This window comes from Tursiops truncatus, chromosome 3 (genome assembly GCF_011762595.2).
Source record: "Tursiops truncatus isolate mTurTru1 chromosome 3, mTurTru1.mat.Y, whole genome shotgun sequence".
Taxonomy (NCBI): domain Eukaryota; kingdom Metazoa; phylum Chordata; class Mammalia; order Artiodactyla; family Delphinidae; genus Tursiops; species Tursiops truncatus.
Genome location: NC_047036.1, coordinates 70,508,883 through 70,526,788, shown reverse-complemented (window position 1 = coordinate 70,526,788; position 17,906 = coordinate 70,508,883). Strand labels below are relative to the sequence as shown.

At 40.5% G+C, this 17,906-nt stretch overlaps 1 protein-coding gene across 16 annotated transcripts in view; it reads left to right on the top strand.

Moving 5' to 3' along the window:
- MEF2C (myocyte enhancer factor 2C) overlaps positions 1–17,906 on the top strand; it is a 149,840-nt gene that overhangs the window by 94,389 nt on the left and 37,545 nt on the right. For 13 of the 16 annotated variants that reach the window (XM_073802284.1, XM_073802287.1, XM_073802285.1 and 10 more), the window contains exon 4: positions 12,248–12,391. In XM_073802284.1, coding sequence (XP_073658385.1) covers positions 12,248–12,391 — 144 coding nt within the window. Of the gene's footprint in view, positions 1–12,247; positions 12,392–12,451; positions 12,590–17,906 lie in introns of all 16 variants that reach the window. The other 3 variants (XM_033853004.2, XM_033853000.2, XM_073802288.1) reach the window with 2 other exon arrangements.

Below are 17,906 nucleotides of genomic sequence, written 5' to 3'. Positions count from 1 at the left end.
CTATAGAAGATAAATAGATTAGACCCTTTCCTTCCCCACAGTAGTTTTTTTTTTTTTTTTTTTTTTTTTGGCGGTACGTGGGCCTCTCACTGCCATGGCCTCTCCCATTGCGGAGCACAGGCTCCGGACGCGCAGGCTCAGCGGCCATGGCTCATGGGCCCAGCCGCTCCGCGGCACGTGGGATCCTCCCGGACCGGGGCACGAACCCGTGTCCCCTGCATCGGCAGGCAAACTCTCAACCACTGCACCACCAGGGAAGCCCCACCACAGTAGTTTTTAATGTGGTGGGAGAGATAAGAGGTATAAACCAAAATAAACTTATTTGCAGAAGAGAAAGGAGGGCGCATTGTTAAGTGTACTGTACTGCTGTGCATTTGGAGGTTTAGTCTGAGGGACTTTCTTAATGCCTAATGTGAGTGTGACAGGTAGAGATTTGTTCCCTGACCAGTTGACAACATCCTGCAAACCTAACATCCAGCACAACTACCTTACTTCCAGGACAACCCTTGGAACCTATAAGGAGCCTTTCTTCCCTGCATCTTGACTTCCGGCTGCCAGTGCTGGCCTGTTGTTTGCTTGGGAGTACATCCTGCTTTCCTGTCCACATACCAAGACTGATGAAGTCCCGTGGTGTCCTTGCAGCCACTGGTGTAGCTGGCCCAGTCCCTGACCAGTGACCATCCCACCCATATGATATTTTGGGCACTCTCTGTTAAGCAGAGTTTTCCAGTATATTAGCCAATAAAATGAAAATATTAATACCGTATTAACCAAGTTCCAGGGGATTCTACATTGAAAGAGGCAAGTCATAAGAGTAAGGCTAGAGACCAAGGTTGCTAGCCTTTGACAGACCTCACAAACATTGCTAATGTTGAATGGAGAGAGAGAAGGTTCAGTGTTAAAGGAAAAGCTTGGGTCCCCACTAGCTTTTGCTTAATCGTTCTGAGCCTCCTTATTATATATCACCAGGCTCTCCTTAGAGATATTCCCATGTATGACGCCCATCCAAAAGAGTTAACCAATTTCTTGCAACGTTCTACTGTCTACTGCACTTGTTGCCAAGGATAAACAGAAAGCGCTCAGGAGACACTTCCTGTCTACAGAAATCTTAAAATCTAGAAAATAAAATAAAACAAGACTACAGAGAGCAACATTATAAAATAAATATTAATTACAAAATTCTGAGGAAGCATAAAAGAGAGACATATTAATTCCATTAACTCTCTAGTTCATGAGTCTTTCCGTTTATAATTTAAATTCATAGGTGGAATTAGAGAGAGTGGTTGGTAGGGGTGAAAGCAGCCTACGCCCTGAGTACAAACCTAGCAACTGCTCCCTGTGTGTTTTCAGATCCCATTGTGGTTCCATCTGAAATAAGAACCTCTGATGCTGCAGCCTAGGATTCCATTATTCTTTTATTAACAACAATATTTACTGGGTCTTATCCATGTGCTGAGCACATTCAAGTTGTTGTGGATACAGAGGTGAAAAAAAAAGTTTCTGCTCTCATGGGGGTGTGTTCTAACACATTTGAGACTCTTCCCTCCCCTGGCAGCCACAGTAGCTGTGACTCGTATATTGTTCTCATACAATGCTCTGCAGTCCTGATACCTCATTTTGACATACCAGAGCAGTATAGGCACTGAGCAGCGTGTGCTAACACAGTTGTCAATACTAGTCTTCCATTTGGCATATCACAGATCCAGGCAAAACCCTCAGAATTGGTATTTAGGCTCTTCTTCACACGGTATACTGACTGGGGAGCTGGAGTATAAGAGGCCCTTTCCTATCGTTGCTGCCCAATCACTATAGAATAACCAAAATCAAAACTTTTCTCTTGAGAAGTGTCAATAGAGAATGGCTTATTGCCACTCATTGGAGAGCAGGCTAGTTTATTGGGGAGAGAGAGAAATCAATTAGGAAAAAAGTTTGAATGTCAGGTATCATGGGGAGGAAGGTGAGGAAACCATAAATAAAATCTGTGTTCACAATCCAGAATTGGTCCTTGAAAATCTCTCTCCCCATCATTCAATAAATTGAGGTACAGAAAAAAAAAAAAAAAAAAACTCGGTAAAGTATTTTCAGTGATATCTCAGGCTAAAGTCTGTTAATGGTGCATGTTGGGCTGGCCTGTGACCTAAGACATGGCAACTACAACAGTAAGAATGAATGACAAAGAGAGGGTTTCCCTCTCAGGCCAAGGGCCAGCTCAGGAGAGAGTGGGCCAGGGCCAAGCCCACTGGAGCTCTTTACCTCTCTTCAGCCTGGCAGAGGCTCAGGGTGGGCGAGAGGTATTAGGAAAGGAAGCAACTTAACCTTCATCTGGGAGTGGCTGGCTGTCTCAGAAGTGAGATTTGGCTATCTCAGGTACCATTCTCAGGTGTGATCAAAATTGTCAGGACTTGAGTCAGTCAGTTGTCAACCTCAAATCGTTTTATTTTGTGTTATTTTATTTTGTGTTGCCTTTTATGAGTGTACACAGAGCACTCTTCTTTTCTGATAAGCTAGTGATAAACTATAGATCCCAACTAACAAAGATTCTTAAACTTACATCAAAGGTAGTGCCCTTGTTTCTGAGGGAAAACCTAGAAACAGAGAAGGGAATGCACAAAAGCACCTCTTGCAGTATTTTTGGTTCTTACTGTGTGTATGTCCTCCTGGTGGTAACTTAGAGCACCAATAGCCACAAAAGACTTGAGAGCATGGAAAGGATCAGCCCGTGGTTCCCAGGACTCAGCAATTCTAAACACAAAGGATCCCAACCCTTTGTGTCCCGTATACAGTATTCTATGTTACCTCCACTGTTCCCTCTATTCTCCACAGGGATATCCTGTGCCACAGTCATGAAGTAATTACAGAGATTGCTTTAACCTACCAGAACTCATGCTCCTTGAATTTTGACTTACCGATCTTATTAAAATAAAAAACACTGTCACCTGAGGAGACCACCCAACTCATTTCAGTTAGTCTGTCACCGTTAGAAAGTATGACTGTCAAATTTGTTTGCTTATTCATTCATCCGATGAACAGTTACTGAGAACATATATTGAGCCCACATATATTAATCAGACCCTCTGTCAGGAGCCAGAAATATCCAGCCCTAACAGAACTCACTGTCAGGTGGTGAAGCAGACATGTTAAAAGATAAATAACAATATAAAGCACCACATATTATTTAAAACACAAAAAGGTAAGGATTCTAGGGGTACAGAGAAGGGAGTCTCTAAGCTTCTAGAAAGAAGCTTCGCAGCGTGAGTGATGCCTTAGGTAATAGATGTCCTAGGATGACTGTGGTTTGTGTAGCAGAGAGGAGTAAAGAAGGATATTCCAGACAAGAATAAATGATACATATCGAAACAGTGTTATTAAAGGGGATACCTAACTTGGGAAGTGGTGAGAAGTTCCCCCTTGAAAAAACCTAGAGTGCTGGGGGAGAAGAGGGGAAATAGTGTCGGAAAGGCAGGCGGAGGGCTTGCTGTGAAAACTAGTGGGTGAGGCTGTTGGAAGCCACCATGGTTTATAAGGAGAACAGTGATACAGTTAGATTTGCATTTTAATAAGACCCTGCCAAAACAAGGAAGAATGATTAACTGGAAAGTGGGGGTCAGGGGACAAACAGACTAAGGATGGGAAACCAAGGAGAAAAACAATGATGGTTGAGTCAAGAGATGGTGGAGTCTCGGGTGATTTCTGGGTCTCCAGCTCCAGCAACTAAGTTGTGATGTTTCCTAGGAAAGGAAAGTTGGGAGGGGAATGGGTGAAAGGAGAGGATGGAATCAAAAATATAAATGGGAAAATCAATGATGTAGCAGAGATCAGGGGAATCCTACAGAAATGAGGAAGTATGATGACTAAGTATAATCCTGAGCTGACTGATAAATAAGGCAGCGAAGGCTACTCCCTTTTCAAATGACTAATCACGCACTGGCCCAACTTGAATAAAAAGGCATTTACAACTAGATAAGAGCTACAGGGAAACAAAAATAATGATTTGACCTTACTGTCATTACTCAAGATAACATATACATCTTCTTTTGTTAAAATAAGTCATTAATGGTTTATAAATTATGCTTCAACATGTTATTTTTAAAGAATCAGTGCCCCAATATCTGCTTTGTTATCCCTGTAACCTATTGCAAGTAAAATGCCATAGTCCAGAAAGGTTAGTAGATGAATTGCATTCATATTTTGTACTTTCAAAAATCCTGCTTCCTGGTCTTTGTTCATTTGCTCCTCTCCTCTCTGTCTCAACCTTTGTTTAATTTATAATTCTGCCTATCTTTTCCTTCCTTATTTAAGAAATCACTAACATCATCCATTTTTCAAACTCATCTACAGTTTGATCCTTTATATCTCAGATTTTTGTTTTGTATTCCAGCCTTTATTTTCTTAGCCTGCTTTATAGAGATTATTAGGATTACCTGCATATTTTAGCATGCATTTCAGTCATTGTATATTAAAACGTTCCCTGTTTCATATTTCACTTCAGATCTCTCCTGGACTCAAAATGTCAGGAGACATTTCATGCCAAACTTCCCCATCTCAGTCCTGTTCTAGGCCAGCCTCCTTGATGCATGCCTGTCCAGGTTCCAAAAGAGGTGTGGTGGAAGAAACCTTAATAAAAACGTGAAAGCACTGACCTATCCTGAGGAAGCCTGAATCATTTGCTTGGCCCTAGCATCACCCTGATTTTCCATGAATCCTCCAGGCTAAGATTGGCCCAGAATAAGACCTATGTCAAAGCCAGAGAGAACAGTGGAGCAGGCGACCAGTATCCAGGAATGGGGAAAAAAATGAACTTTGCCCAAGAATTTTGAAACGTACTCATTTCAAATTTATAGTATCTGACTCACATTCCCAAAAGTTTCCCTGTATTCCTTTCTTTAAGCTTTCTGCTTTTCCTTTTCTAACCTTATACATGCTGCCTAAAATACCACTCCCTTTTTTCTCCTTCTGTGCTGTATTGTGTACCCCTTTTTCCTGCTACCCATTTCATCACTGAGATGATATACTAATGGCTTTTCTCCCTTAAAGAATGCTGAATGCTCAGTTTTTCTGACATTCCATATGTAAACCAATACACCAGATTTTAAGTATTTAATGATATAAATCTCCTGATAAGTTATGATCAATTTCATTCCTAGTACACATTATGCCTCTACTGCATTGCTTTCTAAGTTTAAAACGGTACATTTCGGAAAACAGTCACTTTGTAACAGTTACTTAAAAGGACTAAAATAATAACTGACTTTTAACAGTGTGAAATAATAATACAAAATGTGAAAAAAGAAAATTGCAGTTGCAAAACTCCTACACTGAGACTACACTTTCTCCCTCTAGCATTTCTTCCTGTTTTGTTCATCCATCCATTCAGTCTGTCATTAATACTGCAAACATTTATTAAGCTTCTACCTCATGGCAGGCCCTGTGCTAAGTCCTCGTGATACAAGATGACTAGTAAACAATGCCTAACCTCCAGGAGCTCACTCATGGGAAGAGAAAAACATGTAAACAAATTATCTTGATCATATATTCAGAAAAAGCATTCTTAACATCCAGAGGACCACAGACAACACCTGACATAGTAGCACTTAGTAATATGTGTCAAGAGGTCTAGATCCCAGTACCATTTTCACCTTCAGCCAGCCAAATAGCCTCTGTCCAGTCGCAAAACCTCTGCATGCAGTGTCACTGAAGCGGAATGTGTGTTCTGTTCATTCAGCAAGCATTTACTGAGCACCTACAGTGTGTCAGGCTCTGTTCTATATTGCAGCTTCAAAAGTGAATAAAGGAAGTTGCTTTAATTACCTAGCGATTTAGCAATGGAGACAAACACATAAACAATAATTTGCGATAAAAGCTCTAATAGAGGGCTTCCCTGGTGGCGCAGTGGTTGAGAGTCCGCCTGCCGATGCAGGGGACATGGGTTCGTGCCCCGGTCTGGGAAGATCCCACATGCCGCGGAACGGCTGGGCCCGTGAGCCATGGCCGCTGAGCCTGCGCATCCGGAGCCTGTGCTCCGCGATGGGAGAGGCCACAACAGTGAGAGGCCCGCGTACCGCAAAAAAAAAAAAAAAAAAAAAAAGAAGTTCTAGTAGAAAAATGTATACAATAAATGAGTGCATGAATTAGGGAGCAATTAATTCAGTCCTGGTGATCAGAGAAGTCTACTGAGAGGAGAGGATGTGTCAGCTCCCCCTTGGAGGAGGACTGTCTGCATGCAGGGAACAGATACTGGTGGGGTCATTCCAGTAGGAGAGGCTGGCTTGAGCAAGGCCATGAGATATGAAAGGCCAGCGCTTGTGCAGCATTACCCTCCCTCTGGAAGGCATGGGGAAGACCCAGATGGTCCTTGGTGGTCTCATCCAGTATTAGAGTATCAGTAATTCTAGGAACTATCACCCTCTAAATACTTATATGAAAGAATTTGTGGCCATTAGGGGGAGTGGCTGGATATTTCTTTTTTTTTTTTTTTTGCGGTACGCGGGCCTCTCACTGTTGCGGCCTCTCCCATTGCGGAGCACCGGCTCTGGACGCGCAGGCTCAGCGGCCATGGCTCACGGGCCTAGTCGCTCTGCGGCATGTGGGATCTTCCCGGACCGGGGCACGAACCCGTGTCCCCTGCATCGGCAGGCGGACTCTCAACCACTGTACCACCAGGGAAGCCCTGGATATTTCTTTACGTCTATACATTAAAAGTCTTCAAGTCTTCAATCAGTCTTTTATTTCCAGTATTTATTCAGTGAAAAAAATTTCAAGTCCAATTTGAAGATTGTCTTTTGAGGAAAGGAACAAAAACAAAACAGTGACACTCTCCAGCTCTCCCCAGCCTTACCCGAGTAGGAGTTAATATCTGGTTAGAATGAACATTAATAACCTAGAGAAATGTAGTATTGTTAAGGTTTATGTTTTTGATTTCTTATGAAAATTTTCACCACAAATGGATAATTTAGGATAATATTTAATTTTTGCATACTCTATGCTAGCTATGATTTGCTTGTCTAATTAAAGTCTACCTACTGATTTACTAAATTCACAGTATTTTAATGTGCCTTTTCATTTCTATATTAAGAACAAAGAAGAACGATGGAACAAGGAAAGAATATAGACAATGCTTACAGTTTTGATTATGAAAACTTGTGGAGGAATTTCTTGGCCCCTGATCTTCCCCCAGCCTAAATAATCTGTGCTAGAAATCACCAAACAACATACAATATTATAGGTCAGGTCAGAGCTTTTAGTTTGAATTTGTATTGCCTGCTTCTCTACAGATACACAAAACTGTGTCTGGTATATAGTAGGTTCTCAGTAATAATTTGCTGAATGTGTTTTAAATGAAGTAAGTCATTGAGCACAGTCCTTAGGGTGGCAGCCACTCCACAGATACTGAAGGGCCTGGAAGGAGCAGTGTTGTGAGTGTCAGTACCAGGGTGGGAGGGTATTTGTGAAATGCACTTAGAAAGTTCAGTGAAGGGCAGTCTCCATTTCAACTGCGCCTCCTGTGCCTGTGTGGATTCACTGCTTTCTAAAGATTATTCAGCTTGTGAAGAGCAGACACTTATCTTCATAAAGCTGTGATAGACAAGCACAAAAATGATTTAATATCAGAGAAAGGAAGCCATTTTTCCTAAGTTGATGTCTTTTTTTTCTTGGCTTTTGTGTGAACAGGACATTCACTCAACTTACAGTAACAGTTCCTGCATGTGTTCTTGATACATCAGCCCTTTGAAGGGTAATGCTAGCTGTGCAAGAAAGGGTGATTATCTGAATTTTAACAAAAATTAGTAAGAGTATTTTGGGTTTTTTCACAAGGGGATTTGAAATTTCCGCTGTGAAATGGGGAGGCACAGAAAAAGGAAGATGATGGAAATAATATATTCTTGAGAACTAAGACTGCAGACATGGAAATAAATTGAATGATTGGAAGCTTTTAATCTGTGATGGTGGGTCTCTGAAAGAAGCTAAATTTTACTTAAATAGCATCAACATAAAATATTATAGTCTTTGAAAAGACTATATATACATTGAAAAAGGCCAATAACTAGATATTTCTTTTCTACTAACAAGAAATAAATTAGGAAGGGGAAGCCAGTTTTAGCCACTGTATACAGAAGGGATTTTCTAGTTGATAACATAATGTCTAAGACAAGATATGAGAGCTCCATGTGGCATTCTTTTTCATTTATATTCCTTTTAGTAATGAAATAGAATCTGTTCCCTACATGTATTTCATTAGAATTTTTGAGGCACCTGTCACCTATCTTTGTCAGTTTATATGTATTTCAAGTTTTCCCAATGAACAAATGTAATAATGCAGTGTCCATATGTCCACATGTCTGGGAGGGGAGATTCCACGTGGTTTTTGGATTACCTGTCTGCACTCCTTTTCCCATTTATTGTTTGGAGTATGTCATCTTCTGTCAATCTAATTACTTCTCTCAGAAAAGGCTGTTCTCAGCTCACTGCATGACAGTCTCTGCCTTGTGAAAACATCCCAGAAGCCTCTGCAGTCAATGATCTACCCCACAAGTGTCACTCTCACATGGAATGCTGACTCCAGATTTACAGAGTTCTCTGAGGGAAGAGTTTCTTTAGATATGAAGCAAGGGAAGTTGGTGGTTTCAGTAGATGTCTTGCCTTATCTTGACATACAGAATAAATCTCTCAAAACATAGTCAGCTGAGAGACGCCTAAAATATATACATCCAGGACTTCTAGCCCCTGTGAAAGAATAATGATTTAAGTGCCTACATTACCTGACCAGTAACATTTATAAAAGATCAGAGAATCTTTCAAAGGCCAGTGACAGAGATTTTGATTTTACTAGAAAAAGGCCGTAGGGAATAATGCTTATTTATCCATTTAGTAATCCCTTTAGTTAATATCAGCTATTTATTACTGTGATAAAGACAGACTTGGCTGAATCTAATACTGATTCTTTTGTCATAATTAAACAGCTGTAGATTTTTAATATAATAAAGATAAGATTAGTCTTACGGTTCCACATTCAAACTATGGTAAAGTTTGTGCCGTTACTTCCATTTTCAGAGCTTTATAATTCCACTGTAATAATCTGTACTTAGCAGAAATGTGTTCTACAAGCTCTCAGCTGAGAGTAATATTTTTGAACAGTTTTTTCAATGTTCTGGTTATGTGATTATGGGAATTTAGAGCTCAATATGCTCTTGGGTTTTGTGTTTGTATTTCTCAAAATGCTCCTCTTTTAAATAACACAATATAACTTGAAATAAGACTATAAGTGCCTTTAAATGGTAGAGATATTTCATTACTTAAATAGTGGTGATATTCATTGTAGGATGATGTAGTCAGATATGAGAAGAATTTACTGGGAGAAAATGAGCCACTGTTTCCCTCTTAGTCCCATCACTGAGATTTCCTTTGTGACCTCATGCCACTTGCTTTGTTTACGTAATAGTTTATATAAGTCTTTAGGTATAAAGGAGCTATCGCTCTAATTCATTTTTTAACCTATAAACTGAGAAATGTTTTATTGAACAACAAGCATTCCCACTTGGTCTAAAACTTGACATCTAAGAACTATCAACATTTTAGCCATATTTTTATACTTACAATTTTCCCACATCCTAATTTTTGTTTCAATTCTACCTAATTTATTTCAGTGTTCAGTCCACTGCTGTAGTTACATATGCGTGGGAGAGGTCTATTCCACATCTCTCACTTTGCACTTCACAAGTGTGGGAAAGCCTAGGCAGGGGCAAGGTGACCACACAGTGGCCTGGCAGGAGGCGGGAGCCTTGGGCCGTTGTGCTGGGCCATGCTGGCCTGAGACCCAGCATAAGGTTTCCTGAAATCTTCATGGAAGATTTGTGAGAGATAATGAGTTAATATTTGTGGAGCTCTTTCAATAAAGTATAATTGATGTTTGAATTTTTATAAACCACACACAATATCTAGCCCTGAAAGCTTTGTAAGAATATTTAGCACACATGTACGTGCCAGATGGATTGTAATGACAGTTGATAGACCTCTCCTAACCCTTGCGTTCTGTTGTCAAAAATCTGCACATCAAAACAACTATAGTTTTCACAAGAAGATTTATTGGATAAAAGATTCGGGTGCACATTGAAAAATCTACTGTCTAGATAAGACTGTAAATTAATGTTATACCAGATAAGACCTTAAATGAGGGGTTTATATAAGAATATTCTTCACATGCCCTAGAGAAATATCAGTAGATAAATTCTGAAAACATACCAGATAATATGTTCTTGATCTTACATATTTTTTTCTGCATAAGTGAATTTTTATGAAGAATTCGTGGAGTATGATGCAAGACACTCAGAAATTATTCTTAAAAGCTCAAGGATATGTGGAGATCAAAGCAGAACCACATCATAATACAAATAGTCATCACCCGGAAGAATGCTTTTGTTATTGAGATAATGCTAACAAAAGAGTTTAAAATATAGGAAATTAAGTTAGCAAATAAAATTGTTATTCTAACGTATTGTGACATCCTCTATAGTATTATTGTAGGAACCCTCTAGGAGTACTTATTCTGGGTGAAAAATGATAGCTGTAGATCCATGATAGGGGGCCAGGTGGCCCCACCAGTTATAAATTCCCCACGATTGTAAATGTATATTTTATCGCCGTGTGTCAAAATATTCATTTTAATATTCAAACATTGTACCACATAATAAGCTGTAACCATATGTTTATTTGTTATATTATATCACTGTAACATTAATAAATATTTACAGAGCCACAGTGTATCATAGACATATTCAAAATGGTCTCAGTTTGATTTGAACTGAAAATCTTTAGTGCCTCAGACACGAATTTTTAAAATGTTACATTTGTTACACATCAATAAGAGCCAAGGAGTTTAAATTTTTAAGACTGACACCCCCTTTTTAACTCACGCCGTTTTATTTGTTTTCCCCAATTGCGTGAATTAAAAATGGAGTGTTATCTCAGCTTTGAGGTCTTAGCTTGATGTCACAGCTCTTGCTTTATTTGTACGTGATTTCGGTCTTTAATAAAGATGAGCTCTGCTGAACTTTCCATTGATAAGAGACGCTTAGGTACACAGCTCTTTATAAACAATTTGGTAGTACCAGGAACATTCAGAAATGTTGCTAGTCTATTAAAAGTTCACATGGCAAGCTGTGTGATTGATTAATCAGAAGTTTTATAATTTCTAAAAACGTAACTATCTCTGTAAATAGGATCGTGTCCAACTAAGTTGACAACCATCAATTTTAAAAAGAAGAAAAAAAGAAAGGCAAACTCCTGACTCATACTTTTCCTGTTACAGCGTTATACATGAGTATTTATCCTTCTGTGACAGCTGAAACTAGACCAAGACACACATTCAGGAGACAGGAGGTTCGAGAAGAGGCACTGACTTTTCACTTTCATGTGTCAGGAGGCAGTCTCAGGGTGACCCTCCTCAGCTGCAGCCAGGAGGAACTTTTGCTACTTCAGTAGCTACTGACTTGGTTACCTCTCTGCAGTGTTCTTTGGCTTCCTTACTCAGCTCATGATAATGAAGCCCTAAGCTCAGCTCTGTTGCCTTTTCTTTCCAGCCTCTGTTTAGGCAGACAACTTCTCAGTATTATCAATTTCAATACAGGTTTTCACACATATAGAACTCTAACCAGACTAAACAAAGGTGATTCACCTTATGATCACAGGGTCTGAACATTCTTAATGGGTACTTCGTGAGAATGTGAGCTGGGTTCTCCTACCACCTTTTGCGGTCAAGTGCACACCCAAAGGGGTGGCAGGACACTTCTAGTGCCAACCATTATGTTAAACTCAAACTAAGGATCTGTTGCCACTATTTCTGCTTTTGTCATGATCACGTTTTCTGAAATCATTGCGTAATGTCCTAACTTCTAATTTTTCTGTGGGAAAATAGTGTTGCAATTTGCCCCCATATTTGTATTCTGTGATCATCTGTCACTAGATGTTTGGAGCACATATGAATTCCAGATCATGAAACTTCAATCCTCATACCATCTTTGTTCGTTGAATTTGGTTGCAGAAGGAATATTTCCCTTTTACTTTTTTTTTTTTAAAGTAGTAATGAGTGCACTGTCGAAATGACTCATGGTGTCTTTCTACGGTTTTTCTTTACCCTAATGTAATATAGCACATGTAATAACCTAAAATACTGGCAAGCTTGAACGTCTGTGACACCCTGAATGTCTTTTACAGCCTTTGTCTAGGTTTGAACTTTCCAAATTATGTATTTCAGACGTTGAGAAAGAAGGGCCTTAATGGCTGTGACAGCCCAGATCCTGATGCAGACGATTCAGTAGGTCACAGCCCTGAGTCTGAGGACAAGTACAGGAAAATTAACGAAGATATTGATCTAATGATCAGCAGGCAAAGATTGTGTGTAAGTACTCAAAACACCCTTCATTTTTTTTTACTCTTGATATTTCTCTGAACCTGGCAGGCCTTGAACAAGAAAGAAAACAAAGGCTGTGAAAGCCCCGATCCCGACTCCTCTTATGCACTCACCCCACGCACTGAAGAAAAATACAAAAAAATTAATGAAGAATTTGATAATATGATCAAGAGCCATAAAATTCCTGTAAGTACCAAAGGTAGATGGCTGGTCTGCTGATAGCTGCTGCAGTAACATACCTTAACCCTTTCAGTGAGGGCTTTCTCTAAGAGACACTGCCAAGTCAAACCCAGAAAACAGGCATCTCATCCCAAGGGCAGTCGCTTAGAAAGCAGACCCTAAGGGTTGCTGAAATTTTGTCATCTAAAAGATGCGCCATCAGGAAGTTCATTCGGAGGGAGCAAGTTCACAGGAGGAAGAGAAAGATCTGTGTGACACACACTGAATGTACATAATCTCTTAAACACACAGTCCGCACAGATCACCAGGCACTCGTCAAACACTACAGTCTCCTTCTGAGCGAGGATTGACTGCAAAGATGCACGAGTGAAACTGCAGTTCTCTCGTGTAAACTGACACTCATCCCCCAAGTACAAGCTTATTCCTGAATGAAGCTTCAGCCCTAAATATGAAATTCAGCAGCAGCACTGAAGGGTTAAAGCTAATGCTCGCTGCAGAGAAACAGACTGCATGACAACCTAATGGTAAGATTTCAACGTGTTTGTGTGATGGGGTGATTTTAAAGCTTTGTCAGAATATTCGCTTTGCCTATACCAACATTTTCCACGCTTTAACATTTGGCTAAATTTTGTCTTAACCAAGTCAAAAAATTCCTAACAATCAATCTTGTGCCTTGCCAGATATTTAAGAGAAATAACTCTGCATGTATTATTTTGTTTGCCCATATGTAGAGGGGGAGAGTACATACCTTTTGTTCTATTCTGTCATCAGTCAAGTGATGTTCATTTTGTGACATAAAGTGATGCAACTCGAGGTTCACATGCTTTCTGAGTAACTTCCTGTTAGTGTCCCAACTGTCATTGTAGACAAGCTCCTCAGTAGATAATTAATCCCTTTCTCAAAAAAGTACATTTTTTGTAAGTTAAGGAAGCAGCCTAAACCTGAGGATTGAGAGAGACTGCAGTGAAAACAGGCCTCAGTGCAGATATCTGGGGACAAAAGCTCCAGGCCAAATCCACAACGGCACTCACAAGATAAATTAGTGCTTTACACACAGTAGGTGCACATCAACCTGTCCTGGATTAAATTGAATACTTTAAAACTTATTTAAAATGTACACATATTAAACTTCATGTCCTCATAAATATATGTCTGCTTCATTTGTTAAATGAAATAATGTCAACAGGAAATCTTTTATTGAATCAGAATTATTAATACACTGTATCATGAAGGAAAGCTAACTGCTGTGAATTCTTAAAGGTTTTCATAAAACCGAGTACTACATACAGCATTTCCACAGTGGGCACTTGGTCAAATGAAACATTTCCTATCAGATGCAGCAATGCATACTTGTTATACCCAGAATTCTTTTTTTTTTTTTTTTTCTTGTGGTACGCGGGCCTCTCACTGTTGTGACCTCTCCCATTGCGGAGCACAGGCTCTGGACGCGCAGTCCCAGCGGCCATGGCTCACGGGCCCAGCCACTCCGCTGCATGTGGGATCTTCCCGGACCGGGGCACGAACCCACGTCCCCTGCATTGGCAGGCGGACCCCCAACCACTGTGCCACCAGGGAAGCCCTATACCCAGAATTCTTAAATGAAGTCTATTGGGATTCTGTCTTGCCCAGAAGGAGGAAAGAAACAGCTCCTTTGGGCCAATTTTTAGTTCCGATGGCCTGAGTTTCTCCCACGATATAATACACTAGTTTAGAGCTGCCGGGCAGATTTGTGAATGTAAGATGTTAAGGTGAAGCACGTTAGGTGTCTCAGGAGGAATCCCCAGCACAGTGAGGAAAAGGGTGGTGTATGTAAGACTGGTAATCACTCTCCATGTGTGTGTGGAGCTTAACCCCCAAAGTTCTGGGAGGACGCCCGTGTTTGCACATTGGATCATTTCTCCCATGCTCTAGGGGGAAAGAGGTGTAATGCCTACCTGGATTCCTTCACCATATTTCATCCTGTCGTGTAAAGAGTTCAAAATCAGGATACATGATTTCTTAAGAGGGGCAGTGATGTGCAGCAGGGGATGGAAAACCACATTAGAGTTTCCAGGCAGAGCTGTGAGAAGGAGCCACACAGCTCCAGGCTGTGCCTCCCAGTCGTCGTTTCTTCAGTAAGTGCTTCAGTCTCCACGATGAAAAGCCCAGTTTTCGCACATTGCTTTCAGTTGCTGGAAGTAAATTTTGTTGAAAGTTTCCACAGCTGCTAAAACATTTACAGCAGGGCAAGGACACTCTGCCCTTTGTACGGAGAGAGTGTCACTACCTCTTTAAAAACATTACAAGACTGTTTTTCTATTTCAAAGACCCAGGTTGAAGAGTTTCCCTTTTAAAATAGAAAAATTTAATATTGCAGTCACCTGTCAGTATAATCTAATTTACGCCCTTATTCCTCAATTACATGAAATAATTCATGGATGGTTTGGAATCATGTTGACCAGCATTTCCTCATGTGGGGTTTGCCATGGTTCATGCTGGGCTTCCCAGTGAGAAAAAAACAGCTCCATTTGAGGAACCAGGAATTAGGAAATGGGCTGAGGGAAGGAGGGGCAAAGGCAGGACTGGTTGAGAGAGACCAGGAGGAAGTGGAAATAGACAGTATGGATGCGTTTTCTTCAAATAATGGGCTGCGAAGAGAGAGAAATAATACTGTAACTAGGATCAAGGAGGGCGTTAAAAGGAAAAGCACTTGAGATGATTTATATGTAGAGGAGGAACGCTTGAAGGAAGGAAAAGATGGGACGTGTAGGTGCAATGGGGATAAAATGGCAAAGCTTCTCAAGGAAGGGAAGGGGGCTGGGATGGGAACGGGAAGGATTTGCAGATGTAGTCAGGGTGGTAGGTGGGAGAGGGAAATTGAGGGGGTGACCACCTAATGACCTCTGTTTTTATACTGAATTCAGCTTCTATAGCTAATGAGATGGGGGAGCAGGGGCTTGGGAGAGAGTGACGTGGGTGTAGATATGGTGAGGAACTGGGGATGGAGCGGGTAGCGAGCCCAGGCCAGCGTCGCGGGGCAGCCCGGAGGGGATTTGGACACCAGCACACGGTAGTCACTAGTCATCAGCATTGTGGGCTTCTTTTCTCTGCTAGTTCTCAGCAGCCTGGTAATGGTTGATCAAAAGTTAAGGGTGGGCTTCCCTGGTGGCGCAGTGGTTGGGGGTCCGCCTGCCAATGCAGGGGACGCAGGTTCGTGCCCCGGTCCGGGAGGATCCCACATGCCGCGGAGCGGCTGGGCCCGTGAGCCATGGCCGCTGAGCCTGTGCTCCGTGACGGGAGAGGCCACAGCAGCGAGAGGCCCGCGTACCGCAAAAAAAAAAAAAAAAAGTTTAGGGTGTCAGTAGTGGCCCAAAAAAGGGATTCAGTTCAGTCATTCACATTGAATGAAAGAGGGCCTATTAAGTAAAAATATTTTATTAAAAATATTTTATTGGACTTTTCCTTGTGGTAAGTTTGGGAAAATCATGGGGTTTGGATAAGAGTTGATACCTTTCTTGACCACGATGACTCACTTTGGCAACCATGATCAATTTGTTCAGGGATAGAAACTAGAAGCTGTTTAGCTCTCATGCCTATATGAAAAAGCCAGTGCCAGCGTCATGGGTGTGTGACCTGTGCAGTTACGCAGGACCCTGCTAGCCTAGGGCCACACTTGGTTAAATCCTCTGCTGTCACCATCTTGAAATTCTTAGTAATTTTTTAACAAGCGCCCCACATTTTCATTTTGCCCTGAGCCCTGCAAATTATACAGCCAGTCCTACCTATAGCATTTTAATCACCCCAAATTCCTTCTTCCTTCCTATCTTGAGGGTTCTAAAATTTGAAGCCCGGCCCTGAAATCTTTGCAAGTTTGGAGTTTTTAATGACTTTTTGGCTTTCACTTTTTAGACAAAAATTTAAAAAATTTAGGTGCTTTTAAGTTCCTTAATTTTGAAAAGTCAAGAAGAAAAAGAAAAATGCCAATTTCTAATAGGCATGGGTACATTATTATAGCCTTGGCATTTCCTAAAGCATCTAGAGCTGGTTGGTCTCTTTTATGGATGCAGCCACTTCAGGTCCCACATAAGTTCGAGGGAGAGTAAATGACTTGCCTGCTTAAGTTGCTTTTTATTACACCACCTGGACTGCAGCTGAGATTTCTGATACAAAGGCTGATGTTCTTCCTCATTCCCTGAAACACCTTACTATGGTCGTATTTAAGCTTATAATTTGATTTTTAAATTATTTAGCCAGTTCCTGATACAGATAAGGAAACAAAGCAAAAGATAGAATGCAACAGATGTTACCGTATTTTATGAATTGTGAATTTTTGAAGTATGCTCTGATATCAGAATTATATCTGACTTCTGTTTAGCCAATCACAAGAGAGTTTTATAATAACTCTCATCAAATTGTTTACAGTCCAGAATTCTGGAAACTGAGTAACTCTTGGGGATGATGGTCAGAGGAAGAAAGGAGTAGGGAGGCTTTCACTAAATTGGTTAGTAGACTGGTTCAGAATTTATTAAATGATTATGAATCATCCTGTTTATTTTGGATGTGGACATAGCATGGGGGAGGAGGGAGGTATTGGCTTTGCTCTCTACTGAGACACAATCGATATTCTGTAGAATATTCAGGGGAGAAGTAGTTTTACAGCAGATCCTTAGGTTCCCAGGTAAACATTTATAAGTAGTAATAGTGAATATGGATTAAAACATTTGTAACCAAAAGAAAGCTTTAAAATACCAAATCTGAGTAAATATGAATGATAGGAGTCTTTAGGGTGTATTTTTCCCCAAGCCCTCCGTCACACCCTGGCATCAGTGGGCATAAGCATGTACCCCACCGTGGACATTCAGCCACGTTCCGTGAGAATCCAATTAATTCATTATGTTTGTGGTTCATAAATAATAAGCTACTAATATGCAGCCCATACTCACCTCACAGTATAATTTCTGACTGAAATATTTTATTTCTATCCAAAAACATATACTGTGTTGCATGGTGATTTAGTAGCAAAACCAATAGGCTCAGTCACCAGTTAGATGACCTTGGGCCACTTACTTAATCTCACCAATTTAAAAAGGAAGGATTATATTTATAGTGAAGGGATGTTGAAATGGTTGAGTCTTATCATGTATGTGAATTATAGTATAGTGTCTGCTCAGAAAATAATATACAGTAAGTTGTAAGTTTGTACTTTTTTATGTTAATATAGTATCTTCCTAAACATTCTTCTTTGAATAAAAATATTCAATTAATATAATAAGAAGTAGACTAGGGTATGTACTACTTCATAGCAAAAGACCTTTAGCACCTTGATGAAAGGGAACATTATTTG